The following is a 14,211-nucleotide window of genomic DNA, read 5'->3' on the forward strand; positions in this document are numbered from 1 at the left end:
GGAACTTGCATGTGTGTGCGATGGGGAGAAGGTCTGGTCCTGTGCCACGCTCTCCTCCGGGTCCCATAAGTCTGTTTGCTTTCAGATGTGGTCCTTAACAATACCCTCCACTCCCCACACAGACCCTATCACACACACTCTGCTCTGAGCGCGCTGAGAAAACAACCCACAGCCATAACAGGAGCTGGAACAGTGGCCTGCTCTATAGGAAAAATGTGCTCTCACATCCTGGACTCCTGCCTCTCTCCATACTGTCCTTTATAGATTACATGAAAGTCCCCAAAAATGTCAGGAAAACAACACTTCATGCAACACTCGTGCATTGTTAATTCAATTTTGCTCTTGAGAAAACAGAGAATACACCTTTTGATTTATAAAATAATAAATATTTCCATCTGTCCCCTAGATACTAGTGAAGAAAGGCCTTTGTGTTGTTGCTTCACCGCTGGGGGTTGAAGAAAGGAGGGGGGAGAACTTTTCTTATGACTCTGTTAGACACCCCCCCGCTCCCCCGGGGTAAGTGGGTAAAACTAGAAGTAATAAGAGGGAGAGAGAAATGGCGTGTCCAGAATCCCACTCCTGTCATGGAGGCTGGGCCATGTCTGAAACAGTGACACAGAGGGAGGAGAGGCCTGACTAACAGACAGCAGTGACAGTTTCATTATGTTGCAGAGGGAGCATGTTCTTGTCCTACTGTGGGATTGATTGTCTCTCAGCCCAACATGACAGCCATCCAAAACTGCCTGGTTCAGATGAGAGGGATTGCAGCTGGGCTGGGGGGTGGCTCCGGCCTCCGGGTACAGGTTGCCCTTAGGCACAGATTGCAACACTGACCTTAGATCAACACCTAAGGACAACTTATTCCTCTGGGAAGCAGATGAGGATTGACCTGAGGAAGTGTGAGAGGTCAGAAGGTCACGGCGGGGTTGAGACTCTGTATTGATCTTGTGTGTTGCTGTATTGGCAGATCCTGGATGAGATTGCAGAGCATGGCATCAGGATCTACCAACTGCCAGACGCTGACTCAGATGAGGATGAGGAGTTCAAGGAGCAGACACGAATACTGAAGGTACGACACACACAGGAAGTTTGCGTCCCAAATGGCACACTAGTCCATATATAATGCACTACTTTTGACCAGAGTTCTAAGGGCCCTAGTCAAAACAAAGTACTGCACTATAAAGGGAATAGGGTGCCATTTGGGACGTAAAAAACTAACACCAACTAAGAGAAAGAAACTCAGGGAGAAACACCATTACTGAATGGGACTGGGAGTGACATAGAACCACTGTTATGTCATTTTTCTCTTAACCACTGGGTTTTAGAATGGGTGAGAATCATACTATTGAAACTGACCCATTGATCTTTTGAATGGGCTTTTTGTCAAACGTGAACAATCCTGTCATTTTTCCTTATTCTAGTACGTACACGTGTCAAACTCATTCCATGGAGTGCCGAGTGTCTGTGGGTTTTTGCTCCTCCCTTGTACTTGATTGATGAATTAAGGTCACTGATTAGCAAAGAACTCCCCTCACCTGGTTGTCGAGGTCTTAATTGAAAGGAAAAATCTAAAAGTAGCAGACACTAGGCCCTCCATGGAATGAGTTGGACACCCCTGCTCTAGTAGATTCCACTCATCTTCAATAACCATCATTCTCCTATTCTCTTCTCCACCTATCTCTCCTTCCCTGACCCCTCTATTTCTGCATCCCTCTGTTTTCACATTCCTCCCACTCTGTCTCCTCTTTCTATCCCCTTGTCTTCCATACCCTTGCATCCATGTCTCTCTACTCCTCCCCCTCTGTCTCCCTCTCTCAGGCGAGCATTCCGTTTTCTGTGATTGGTTCAAACCAGCTTATTGAGGTGAAAGGAAAGAAGATCAGAGGTCGTCTCTACCCCTGGGGGGTCGTAGAGGTGGAGAACCCTGAGCACAACGACTTCCTCAAACTACGCACCATGCTTGTGTAAGTCACCACGACAACGCAATGCGTACCCCTTCAAACATTCAACCTCCAGCTGCGTACCCCTCTAGCACCAGGGTCAGCGCACTCTCAAATGTTGTTTTTTGCCATCATTGTAAGCCTGCCCCACACACACACTATACGATACATTTATTAAACATAAGAATGAGTGTGAGTTTTTGTCACAATCGGACTCGTGGGAAGTGACAAAGAGCTCTTATAGGACCAGGGCATAAATCATAATATAATAATAATCAATCATTTTGCTCTTTATTTAACCATCTTACATATAAAACCATATTTGTTAATCGAAAATTGTGAATAACTCACCACAGGTTAATGAGAAGGGTGTGCTTGAAAGGATGCACATAACTCTGCAATTTTGGGTTGTATTGGGGAGAGTCTCAGTCTTAAATCATTTTCCACACAGTCTGTACCTGTACTTAGTTTTCATGCTAGTGGGGGTCGGGAATCCCCTTTCACATAGGTACGTGGTTGAAAAGGGCATCAGTGTCTTAACAGCGCAATTTGCCAAGGCAGGGTACTCTGAGCGCAGCCCAATCCAGAAATCTGGCAGTGGCTTCTGATGAAATTACATTTTCACAGAACCACTTCTTGCAATTTCGATGAGGCTCTCTTGTTCAGATATCGGTAGGTGGACTGGAGGCAGGGCATGAAAGGGATAACGAATCCAGTTTTTTGTGTCATCCATTTGGGGAAAGTACCTGCGTAATTGAGCACCCAGCTCACTCAGGTGCTTCGCTATATCACATTTGACATTGTTCCATAAGCTTGAGTTCATTTGCACACAAGAAATCATACAGTGATGAAAAGACCTGTGTGTTGTCCTTGTTAATGCAGACAGAGAAGAGCTCCAACTTCTTAATCATAGCCTAAATTTTATCCCGCACATTGAATATAGTTGCGGAGAGTCCCTGTAATCCTAGATTCAGATCATTCAGGCAAGAAAAAACATCACCCAGATAGGCCAGTCGTGTGAGAAACTCGTCATCATGCAAGTGGTCAGACAAGTGAAAATGATGGTCAGTAAAGAAAACTTTAAGCTCCTCTCTCAATTAAAAAGAACTTGTCAATACCTTGGCACTTCTGTATGTTGTAAAAGCGTTACATGGTCGCTGCCCGTATCATTGCATAGTGCAGAAAATACACAAGAGTTCAGGGGCCTTGTTTTAACAAAGTTAGCCATTTTCACTGTAGTGTCCAAACCGTCTTTCAAGCTGTCAGTCATTCCCTTGCCAACAAGAGCCTCTCGGTGGATGTTGCAGTGTACCAAAGTGGCGTCGGGAGCAACTGCTTGCACGCGCGTTACCACTCCACTATGTCTCCCTGTCATGGCTTTTGCGCCATCAGTACAGAAACCAACACATCTTGACCACCAAAGTCCATTTGATGTCACAAAGCTGTCCAGTACTTTAAAAATATCCTCTCCTGGTTTCCAGAAGAAGATGTTTTCCTTAATTGACCCCCCATAAACGTAACGGACATATACCAGGAGCTGTGCCAGGCCCGCCACATCTGTTGACTCATCCAGCTGTATCGCATAGAATTCACTGGCTTGTATGCGAAGCAGTAATTGTTTCAAAACATCTCCTGCCATGTCACTGATACGTCGTGAAACAGTGTTGTTTGATGGAGGCATTGTCTGTATAGTTATTTTGGCCTTTTCCCCCAGCATTGTCCCAGCCATATCTGCGGCAGCAGGAACAATTAAGTCCTCCACAATAGTATGTGGCTTGCCTGTCCTAACCACTCGGTAGCTCACCATATAAGACGCTTCTAGCCCCTGCTTATTAATGGTATCTGTTGCTTTTATACATGTCTTACTACTTGAAAGTCGTCTTAATTCTCGCTCCAAAAACTCCAGTGGCTTATTTTTCAACTTGGCATGTTTTGTTTCTAAATGTCTGCACAAGAGTGAAGGTTTCATCGAGTTGTGAGACAGTACTTTTGCACATATAACACACTGTGCCTGTGGAAAGGCACTACTCCCAATAGAAGTGAACCCCAAATCAATGTAGTTCTCATCATATTTGCGCCTTTTCGATGGTCCAACGTCCCTGTTGGTTGTTCGGTGCTTTCCCGGGTAAGGGAAGCAGCTCTTCGGCTGCATCAGATTCACAACTGTCAGTGCGCTAGCTGGGCTAACAACAAATGTAGAATTACTGATGCTAGCATTGGATGATCTCGTGGAAGCAGAACAACTTGTGTCGTGTGCAGGTGTAGTACTGCTGGTAGTAGCAGTACTACCAGTAGAGCTGGTATGTGTCTCTATGGACACACTTTGTTTTAACAATTCATCAATTTGAGAGCAAACGGAATGAGCAGCAGCTACGTTTGGCTACACACGGACCATTAGTGGAATTCCCGTAAGAGAGTAACGGTTAATGTGATTGGATGTTAATTATTTGACTAGGCTACCTGTATTTGACATTGTGTTGTTCTTTCACTGAACACTAGATGGTTGAATTTTATTTTTGGCAGTGAAACGAGGCAACTCAGGCGAGAAAAAAAAACTCACCCAAATGTATAGCCCCGTTGGAAAATATAAATGTTTGAAAATGTGAAGAAAGAAAAAAATGCGAATCACATTTTTATTTGGCGTACCCCTGATTTGGAGTAAATGTAAAAGTAATCTATGCATGCTCTTATCGCATACTTCTGTTGGATATGTATTACTATACTGCCACTTAGTGGTTGAACAGAGAACTTCAAGTCTGTCCATCTGTTGCTCAGTTTTATGGGGGTTTGCACAAGCCAAATTGTGATATTGAAATGTGTGATGGTTGTGTGTGTTTCCAGCACCCACATGCAGGACCTCCAGGAGGTCACTCAGGACCTGCACTACGAGAACTTCCGTTCAGAGAGACTGAAGAGACCTGGCAGGTCAGTCTCCTATCTGCAGTGTTTCTCTCTCTCTCTCTCACACTCTCTCACACTCTGTCTGTCTGTCTGTCTGTCTGTCTGTCTGTCTGTCTGTCTGTCTGTCTGTCTGTCTGTCTGTCTGTCTGTCTGTCTGTCTGTCTGTCTGTCTGTCTGTCTGTCTGTCTGTCTGTTTGTCTGTCTGTGCTGAGACTACTCTAACATATTACAGTAGTTAATATGTTCCCTTAAACATTCCCTACAGAGCTGTGGAGGAGGATATGATGGACAAAGACCAGATTCTCCTGCAGAAGGAGGCTGAGGTGAGTAGCTACTGCAGCACTGGTTGCTCTCATAGGGTTAACTAGGTCCTAGGATGCTCTCATAGGGTTAACTAGGTCCTAGGATGCTCTCATAGGGTTAACTAGCTCCTAGGATGCTATCATAGGGTTAACTAGGTCCTAGGATGCTTTCATAGGGTTAACTAGGTCCTCGGATGCTCTCATAGGGTTAACTACGTCCTAGGATCCTCTCATAGGGTTAACTAGGTCCTAGGATGCTCTCATAGGGTTAACTAGGTCCTAGGATGCTCTCATTGGGTTAACTAGGTCCTAGGATGCTTTCATAGGGTTAACTAGGTCCTCGGGTGCTCTCATAGGGTTAACTACGTCCTAGGATCCTCTCATAGGGTTAACTAGGTCCTAGGATGCTCTCATAGGGTTAACTAGGTCCTAGGATGCTCTCATTGGGTTAACTAGGTCCTAGGATGCTCTCATTGGGTTAACTAGGTCCTAGGATGCTCTCATAGGGTTAACTAGGTTTTAGGTAATAAATGAATGGGGTAAGTTGAGCCACGGGACAGGGTACGTTAAGCCGCCTACAAATGTATGTACTGAATAAAATATTACCTCTACCTTTTTAAAACCATGTCTATCTTAATTTACAAGCAAAATTCAACACAATCACAATCGCTTTTTTGTCTTTTAACCATTTTAAGCATATTTTAAACAGGCTTAACACCTAACACTTTGTACTTTTTTAAACACAGGTCCTGTTTTTACTTCATATCCCAGAGATAATGCCATGCATTATGCCCAGGAAGAACACACTTCAATTTACTCAACTTGCCATTGCCTCAACTTACCCCATAGTCATTGGCTCAACTTACCCCAAGGCAAACATTTTGACTATAGTAGCACACACAGCTACAAGGATGCACTTTCATGCTAGATTTATGACCTCATATTGAAGATTATAGAGACCCCAACTGATATATAGAACAATCTAAAAATGATCTACTTTGGTTTAGATACAAGCATCATGAAAACTCTAACACAATACATTAATTTGACTTGGTAAAAATCTGTTTTTTGGACCTAACTTGCTTACCACTTCTTCCATGTGGTTTCTTCGTTCACAGACTCCGTGAAATGATGACCTCTACTTAAATATTTGGTCAAATTATACATTTTGTGTATGGTTTCGTAGAAACAAGGGTGATTCAACTTACCCCTTTGGCTCAATTTACTCCACTCTCCTTTACTAGGCTACCTGAGCACGTTCATCCACTCGCAACATATTTCCAGCCTCCAAACTTGGTGAATGGAAAGAGAGATCTGTTACACAAAACACCACAAAGTGTAATGACATTCAGCTATTGTCAATCAGTGTCCACTGCTGTCTGCGCGTGTCTCGGTGTCGGCCACTGATCTCTGCCTTGGCAAAATTTCAGTGTTCGCATTGAACCACATTGCATTTTGGAGCGTATACCACCTATTTTCAAGACCATTCGTAAATGTTTTATGCCTCTGACATGCGGTAATGATAAATAATGTTGTAATAGCCTACAGTTTTCTTGGCATTTCGTTTGAATTATTGTGATAAGCAGATGTTTTACCGGTATGACGTCCTCCACTATTATTTTGCCGGGACCGAACCTGGCTTATACCCTTTTTGGCCATCTTGGTTTACATTGTTTACATTCTAAACTGTGGAGGCAGTGATTTGTAAGAAAATAATAAATTACCCTCTTCTTCCTGATTGCCTCTGATTGGCCTGTTTGTATTCCCATGGCGATGTATAGAGAGAACAGGGTGGGGTACAGTTAAAGGTGTTAGTTAACATGTCTGCGCAGGATATGACATAATATCTGACTTACTGTCCAGTTAAGTGGTGGGAATAAGCCAGGCCAGGCGATGTATAGGATATTGTATACAGGGTGTACACTGGCTGTGCTGCTGGTGGGGGCTGTGTCCTTATGTAAGATCAGATAGGTTTTGTACAGAGCTGAATTGCGGGAACCCGGTTACTGGGATTTGCGGACCAAAACCACTCCCCTTTCCCAGGATAAATAACTGTGAGAAACCGGTAAATTATACACTGCTCAAAAAAATAAAGGGAACACTAAAATAACACATCCTAGATCTGAATGAATGAAATAATCTTATTAAATACTTGTTTCTTTACATAGTTGAATGTGCTGACAACAAAATCACACAAAAATAATCAATGGAAATCCAATTTATCAACCCATGGAGGTCTGGATTTGGAGTCACACTCAAAATTAAAGTGGAAAACCACACTACAGGCTGATCCAACTTTGATGTAATGTCCTTAAAACAAGTCAAAATGAGGCTCAGTAGTGTGTGTGGCCTCCACGTGCCTGTATGACCTCCCTACAACGCCTGGACATGCTCCTGATGAGGTGGCGGATGGTCTCCTGAGGGATCTCCTCCCAGACCTGGACTAAAGCATCCGCCAACTCCTGGACAGTCTGTGGTGCAACGTGGCGTTGGTGGATGGAGCGAGACATGATGTCCCAGATGTGCTCAATTGGATTCAGGTCTGGGGAACGGGCGGGCCAGTCCATAGCATCAATGCCTTCCTCTTGCAGGAACTGCTGACACTCCAGCCACATGAGGTCTAGCATTGTCTTGCATTAGGAGGAACCCAGGGCCAACCGCACCAGCATATGGTCTCACAAGGGGTCTGAGGATCTCATCTCGGTACCTAATGGCAGTCAGGCTACCTCTGGCGAGCACATGGAGTGCTGTGCTGCCCCCCAAAGAAATGCCACCCCACACCATGACTGACCCACCGCCAAACCGGTCATGCTGGAGGATGTTGCAGGCAGCAGAACGTTCTCCACGGCGTCTCCAGACTCTGTCACGTCTGTCACGTGCTCAGTGTGAACCTGCTTTCATCTGTGAAGAGCACAGGGCGCCAGTGGCGAATTTGCCAATCTTGGTGTTCTCTGGCAAATGCCAAACGTCCTGCACGGTGTTGGGCTGTAAGCACAACCCCCACCTGTGGACGTCGGGCCCTCATACCACCCTCATGGAGTCTGTTTCTGACCGTTTGAGCAGACACATGCACATTTGTGGCCTGCTGCAGGGCTCTGGCAGTGCTCCTCCTGCTCTTCCTTGCACAAAGGCAGAGGTAGCGGTCCTGCTGCTGGGTTGTTGCCCTCCTACGGCCTCCTCCACGTCTCCTGATGTACTGGCCTGTCTCCTGGTAGCGCCTCCATGCTCTGGACACTATGCTGACAGACACAGCAAACCTTCTTGCCACAGCTCGCATTGATGCGCCATCCTGGATGAGCTGCACTACCTGAGCCACTTGTGTGGGTTGTAGACTTCGTCTCATGCTACCACTAGAATGAAAGCACCGCCAGCATTCAAAAGTGACCAAAACATCAGCCAGGAAGCATAGGAACTGAGAAGTGGTCTATGGTCACCACCTGCAGAACCACTCCTTTATTGGGGGTGTCTTGCTAATTGCCTATAATTCCCACCTGTTGTCTATTCCATTTGCACAACAGCATGTGAAATGTATTGTCAATCAGTGTTGCTTCCTAAGTGGACAGTTTGATTTCACAGAAGTGTGATTGACTTGGAGTGTTGTTTAAGTGTTCCCTTTATTTTTTTGAGCAGTGTAATAAATTATTTATATGAACAGCATGGCGTAAAATGGCACTGTTAAATTACATGCGATGTCTAAATCTGGCTTATCTACAGCCTCTGCATGATGAACCAACGCTCAGGGTGGGGACAGACCCATCTCAGTATGGAGCGCAGTTCACAATGCATGTAGACCTATCATTGCATCATGGTAACTTTTTGTCTTATGACAGGTACCCCTGCATTTGCTGCAGTATAGCCTATGCTACATTAATATAAAGACCGAATACGCGTTTCATTTACACATCTCCATTTGGCTTTTGTGGGTCACCTTATTTTTTTAATTGTAAAGATTATAAAATGTTTTATTGCAGCTGCAGAGTTTTTAAACAGCCTATCACTCAAATATCTTTAAATCAGTGCACTCTCTTGCAGTCTTTCTCTCTCTCCATCAACTCCATTCAAATTGCATCCAAAATAGATAATCATGTTCTAGATTGATATATAGCCCTACATATAGATGTGCTAGCCTATTCAATGCAGTATTAGCCTTATATTTAGTTAATTCATGATTGGTTATGCATAATAAGCTTCATAATAAGCTAGAGTAGATTAGCTTGCTGGACATGATTTTTTTTGCATTTCTTATACCAATAGACTATTCAAATAGGGACACAAGCTCTTGTTTGCTGAATGTTAAATACAGCAGCCAATAGAACTCATTGAAAGAAGAGTGAATGCGCGATGGCGGTAGACTATAGCAGTTATTTATTTATTCAGACCCATAACCATTCAATCTTCGTGAATAGAAGTGAAAGCCTTCTGCATCTAAATTCTAGTCCTATATTATTCAAGGACATCATTAAAATGATGAAGATAAGGACAACAAAACATATTTCATTTAACTTTTGAAAGCAAGGAAGGAACAACAATAGACTGAAAAAGCGGAAGTAGGCTAATAACATTAGGGGAAATATTATGAAAGGTATATATGCGTCAGCCTACTAATTATACAAATAGGCCCTATTATATTTCAAAATTAAAATCTATTTAGCTAGCCTATACTTGTAACTATGTAGACTGCACCAGAATCGCATTTTCTCGCCATGCTTTATCATGGTTTGAACGATGTGCGTAATTCCAGACCATATAATACAATACAGTACAGTAATACAGTTCACACTAATAAAGATTAGCTTACTGGAGCTAGTTTCATTTATTTACCCAAGATAGCATACAGTTGAAGTCGGAAGTTTACATACACCTTAGCCAAATACATTTAAACTCAGTTTTTCACAATTCCTGACATTTAATCCTAGTAGAAATTCCCTGTCTTAGGTCAGTTAGGATCACCACTTTATTTTAAGAATGTGAAATGTCAGAATAATAGTAGAGAAAATTATTTATTTCAGCTTTTATTTCTTTCATCACATTCCCACTGGGTCAGAAGTTTACATACACTCAATTAGTATTTGGTAGCATTGCCTTTAAATTGTTTAACTTGGGTCAAATGTTTCAGGTAGCCTTCCACAAGCTTCCCACAATAAGTTGGGTGAATTTTGGCCCATTCCTCCTGACAGAGCTGGTGTAACTGAGTCAGGTTTGTAGGCCTCCTTGCTCGCACACGCTTTTTCAGTTCTGCCCACAAATTTTCTATAGGATTGAGGTCAGGGCTTTTTGATGGCCACTCCAATACCTTGACTTTGTTGTCCTTAAGCCATTTTGCCACAACTTTGGATGTATGCTTGGGGTCATTGTTCATTTGGAAGACCCATTTGCCACCAAGCTTTAACTTCCTGACTGATGTCTTGAGATGTTGCTTCAATATATCCACATAATTGTCCTTCCTCATGACGCCATCTATTTTGTGAAGTGCATGATGCTGCCACCCCCGTGCTTCACGGTTGGGATGGTGTTCTTCGGCTTGCAAGCCTGCCCCTTTTTCCTCCAAACATAGCGATGGTCATTAAGGCCAAACAATTCTATTTTTGTTTCATCAGACCAGAGGACATTTCTCCAAAAAGTACAATCTTTGTCCCCATGTGCAGTTGCAAACCGTAGTCTGGCTTTTTTATGGCGGTTTTGGAGCAGTGGCTTCTTCCTTGCTGAGCGGCCTTTCAGGTTATGTCGACATAGGACTCGTTTTACTGTGGCTATAGATACTTTTGTACCAGTTTCCTCCAGAATCTTCACAAGGTCCTTTGCTGTTGTTGTGGGATTGATTTGCCCACCAAAATACATTCATCTCTAGGAGACAGAACACACCTCCTTACTGAGCAGTATTTTTATTTTACCTTTATTTAACTAGGCAAGTCAGTTAAGAAGAAATTCTTATTTTCAATGATGGCCTATGATGGGTTAACTGCCTTGTTCAGGGGCAGAACGACAGATTTGTACTTTGTCAGCTCGGGGATTCGAACTTGCAACCTTTCGGTTACTAGTCCGACGCTCTAACCACTAGGCTACGCTGCCGCCCCAATGACGGCTGTGTGGTCCCATGCTGTTTATACTTGAGTACTATTGTTTGTACAGATGAACGTGGTACCTTCAGGCATTTGGAAATTGCTCCCAAGAATGAACCAGACTTATGGAGGTCTACAATTTTTTTCTGAGGTCTTGCCTGATTTCTTTTGATTTTGCCATGATGTCAAGCAAAGAGGCACTGGGTTTGAAGGTAGGCCTTGAAATACATCCATAGGTACACCTCCAATTGACTCAAATGATGTCAATTAGCCTATCAGAAGCTTCTAAAGCCATGACATCATTTTCTGGAATTTTCCAAGCTGTTTAAAGGCACAGTCAATTTAGTGTATGTAAACTTTTGATCCACTGGAATTGTGATACTGTGAATTATAAGTGAAATAATCTGTCTGTAAACAATTGTTGGAAAAATTACTTGTGTCATGCACAAAGTAGATGTCCTAACCAACTTGCCAAAACTATAGTTTGTTAACAAGAAATTAGTGAAGTGGTTGAAAAACTAGCTTTAATGACTCCAACCTAAGTGTATGTAAACTTCCGACTTCAACTGTATATGTAGCCTGGCGAAAGTAAACCCAGCACAGGACACAAACTAATTTGGGGTTGTTTATTCTGTCCAATTATAAATTTAAAATAGGATAATGTAGGAGGCAAATCACCGCAAGGGGGGGGAAGTTACCATAAAGTAAAGTTCAGTCTAAATCACAATCAAGTGAAATACATCTGTTAGTAAAGTGCATAAAAACAATCTGAATACAATAAGTACAAAGTATAATGCATAAATGGTAGTGGCTCTGCTTTCAACACACTGTCCACATGATACCCCATATGGAACAGTAGATTCTCATCTCACCCATACAGCACCTTCAAATAATGTTATCAACTCCACAATGTGGTTCTGAGAGCACTGGTATTCAGCTAGCAAGAAGCTACACTATGTGTTCAAGGTTTATGTTCAATAACTGATGTTAAGAAAAAGGTTTTCAGTCAAACAGAAAAATATTCTTTAGAGATTGGTACGTTGTTTGCTGAATTCTGAAGACCCTTAAAGTGTTTGCACTTGTAGTGGTGTAGTTTTTAACACTAGTACCAAATTGGGGATGTAACCCTTTAAGCAGAGTCACAGACCCACATTCCTGTAGAAAAGCAGCTTTGAATACCAGATCAGTTTAGCAAAGTGTTAACGTTTGATCGCATTCCTTCAGTTTGCAACACACAGAGTTCTATAGAGTACAAACCTGGTTTGATGTAGTTTTAAATATTAAAGTAAATATGTAAATCTATTATTCAGTCACACGCCCCTACCCAAGTGTGAAAATGAGTTGGAGTCCATTTTACCCCAATTCGGTGAAGTCAAATGGTCCACTTGAAGTCCTATCCACGACACTAGATGGATATATTTTCTATTGTGTAAAAAATAAAATGTTCATTAAGGCTCTCAAAAAGTTAGGTGGCTCATTGTATTATCTTTTTACAATGGATACAACTTGTCATGTTTGGAATGGCTGATAGCCTCTGGTATTTGTTTTACTCAACTATCTCTTTCCCTCTTTCTGTCTGTTTCCTTCTCTTCTCTCTGTAGCTGAGGCGTATGCAGCAGATGATTTCCCAGATGCAGGCGCAGATGAAGATGAAGGGAGACGAGTGAAAATAGAGGGATTGAAAGAGGGAGTGGGGGAAGAGATGAGAGGAGCCCCCCAACCCTCAACCCCCTGTGCGTCTGCATCTCCATCATGGACGTACTGCTGGACACACACATCACTCCCTATCTCTCAGTGTGTCAGTCAATCAATCAAGCAATCAACCACCCAATTGGATGTTCCCCTCTCTAACATAATTGTAATGATAAAATCTTCAATTTGGCCTCTATTTCACCATGGTACTGAGATCCACTGATCTGCAAGTCTCAGTATTGTTTTGGGAACTGTTACTCACGCTGTAACACGTTTCATACTAAGGTATGTTTGTCTGGAGTGTTATCCTTTATTGTGTAATGTTATGATATGGGTTATGATATAATGTTAAGGCATACTGTAAAGACAGTAATTCCATGTTCTCCCAATAGGTGACTAAAGATGATGTCCATGTGTTTTCATCCGTACTAGTATTCTGTCTCATGTACAGTGTAGATCTTGCATTGCTAACAGTACTAATATTTCATTGGTTAGACAACAACAAGACTTCAGTGTTTACAGAATGTTTGCGGAATGTTCTGAGTATCTTAAAGTGGCTATCAGCAGTTGAAACAGTTGAAACAATAGCAAAGCTTTGAACCCCACTGTTGTTACGGTTAAAAGCTGGGGGGAAGGACTGGAGAAATGTAACCACTCAAATTCAAAGACAGAGCTATGGATGCAAGGACTGACCATCCATTATATCAAAATGATAGTTTTAACCATGTTTTTAGGCTATACAGTGTTTGTTTACATTTACTTTGTTTACAAACATTGGAGTCAAAAAAATTATATTTTGGTTTCTGGGTATGACCGTTGTGCTTTGCTCATGAGGCTTTTATAAGTTATATTCTTCAAGAATCAATAGGTACATATCATTAATTTATAAGTCCCAAAATGGCGGTAGCAACTGCTGATTGCCCCTTTAAGGGTAGGTTTGTTGAGAGCTAGATGTTGTGTTTTTACCATTTGCAATGGTCCGAGCTGTAGGTGTAGTAATAATAGTGTCGCTCTGGTGGCGCTGTAGTCTATGTTCAACAGCACAACACATGGAAAATAACTAAGGGTAATAATATATAAGGGTAATACAGGCTTGTGTGGAAGTATCCCACAGTCTCACTTTTTATTTTAAACTTTATATCACATTTGGTCTATATTATGAAAGATTTATGTAACATAACTTTGTCTGTGCCTCTGTTGTATTGGATGGAGACCAGTGGAGGCTGGTGGGAGGAACTATAGGGGGACGGGCTCATTGTAATGGCTGGAATGGAGGAATGGGATAAATGGAACGAAGTCAAATGTGGTTTCCATATG

General features: G+C 42.4%; 1 protein-coding gene across 1 annotated transcript in view; it reads left to right on the forward strand.

Annotated features, from left to right (window-relative positions):
• LOC106585049 (septin-2) overlaps window positions 1–13,256 on the forward strand; it is a 53,471-nt gene extending 40,215 nt beyond the window's left edge. Inside the window, exons 8-12 of the mRNA XM_014170804.3 lie at window positions 968–1,069; window positions 1,819–1,964; window positions 4,782–4,865; window positions 5,107–5,164; window positions 12,804–13,256. Of these exons, the coding sequence (XP_014026279.1) occupies window positions 968–1,069; window positions 1,819–1,964; window positions 4,782–4,865; window positions 5,107–5,164; window positions 12,804–12,869 (456 nt within the window). The 3' untranslated portion in view covers window positions 12,870–13,256. The remainder of the gene's footprint in view (window positions 1–967; window positions 1,070–1,818; window positions 1,965–4,781; window positions 4,866–5,106; window positions 5,165–12,803) is intronic.
• The last annotated feature ends 955 nt before the right edge of the window (window positions 13,257–14,211 follow it).

This window comes from Salmo salar, chromosome 24 (assembly GCF_965601325.2).
Source record: "Salmo salar chromosome 24, fSalSal1, whole genome shotgun sequence".
NCBI classification, from domain to species: domain Eukaryota; kingdom Metazoa; phylum Chordata; class Actinopteri; order Salmoniformes; family Salmonidae; genus Salmo; species Salmo salar.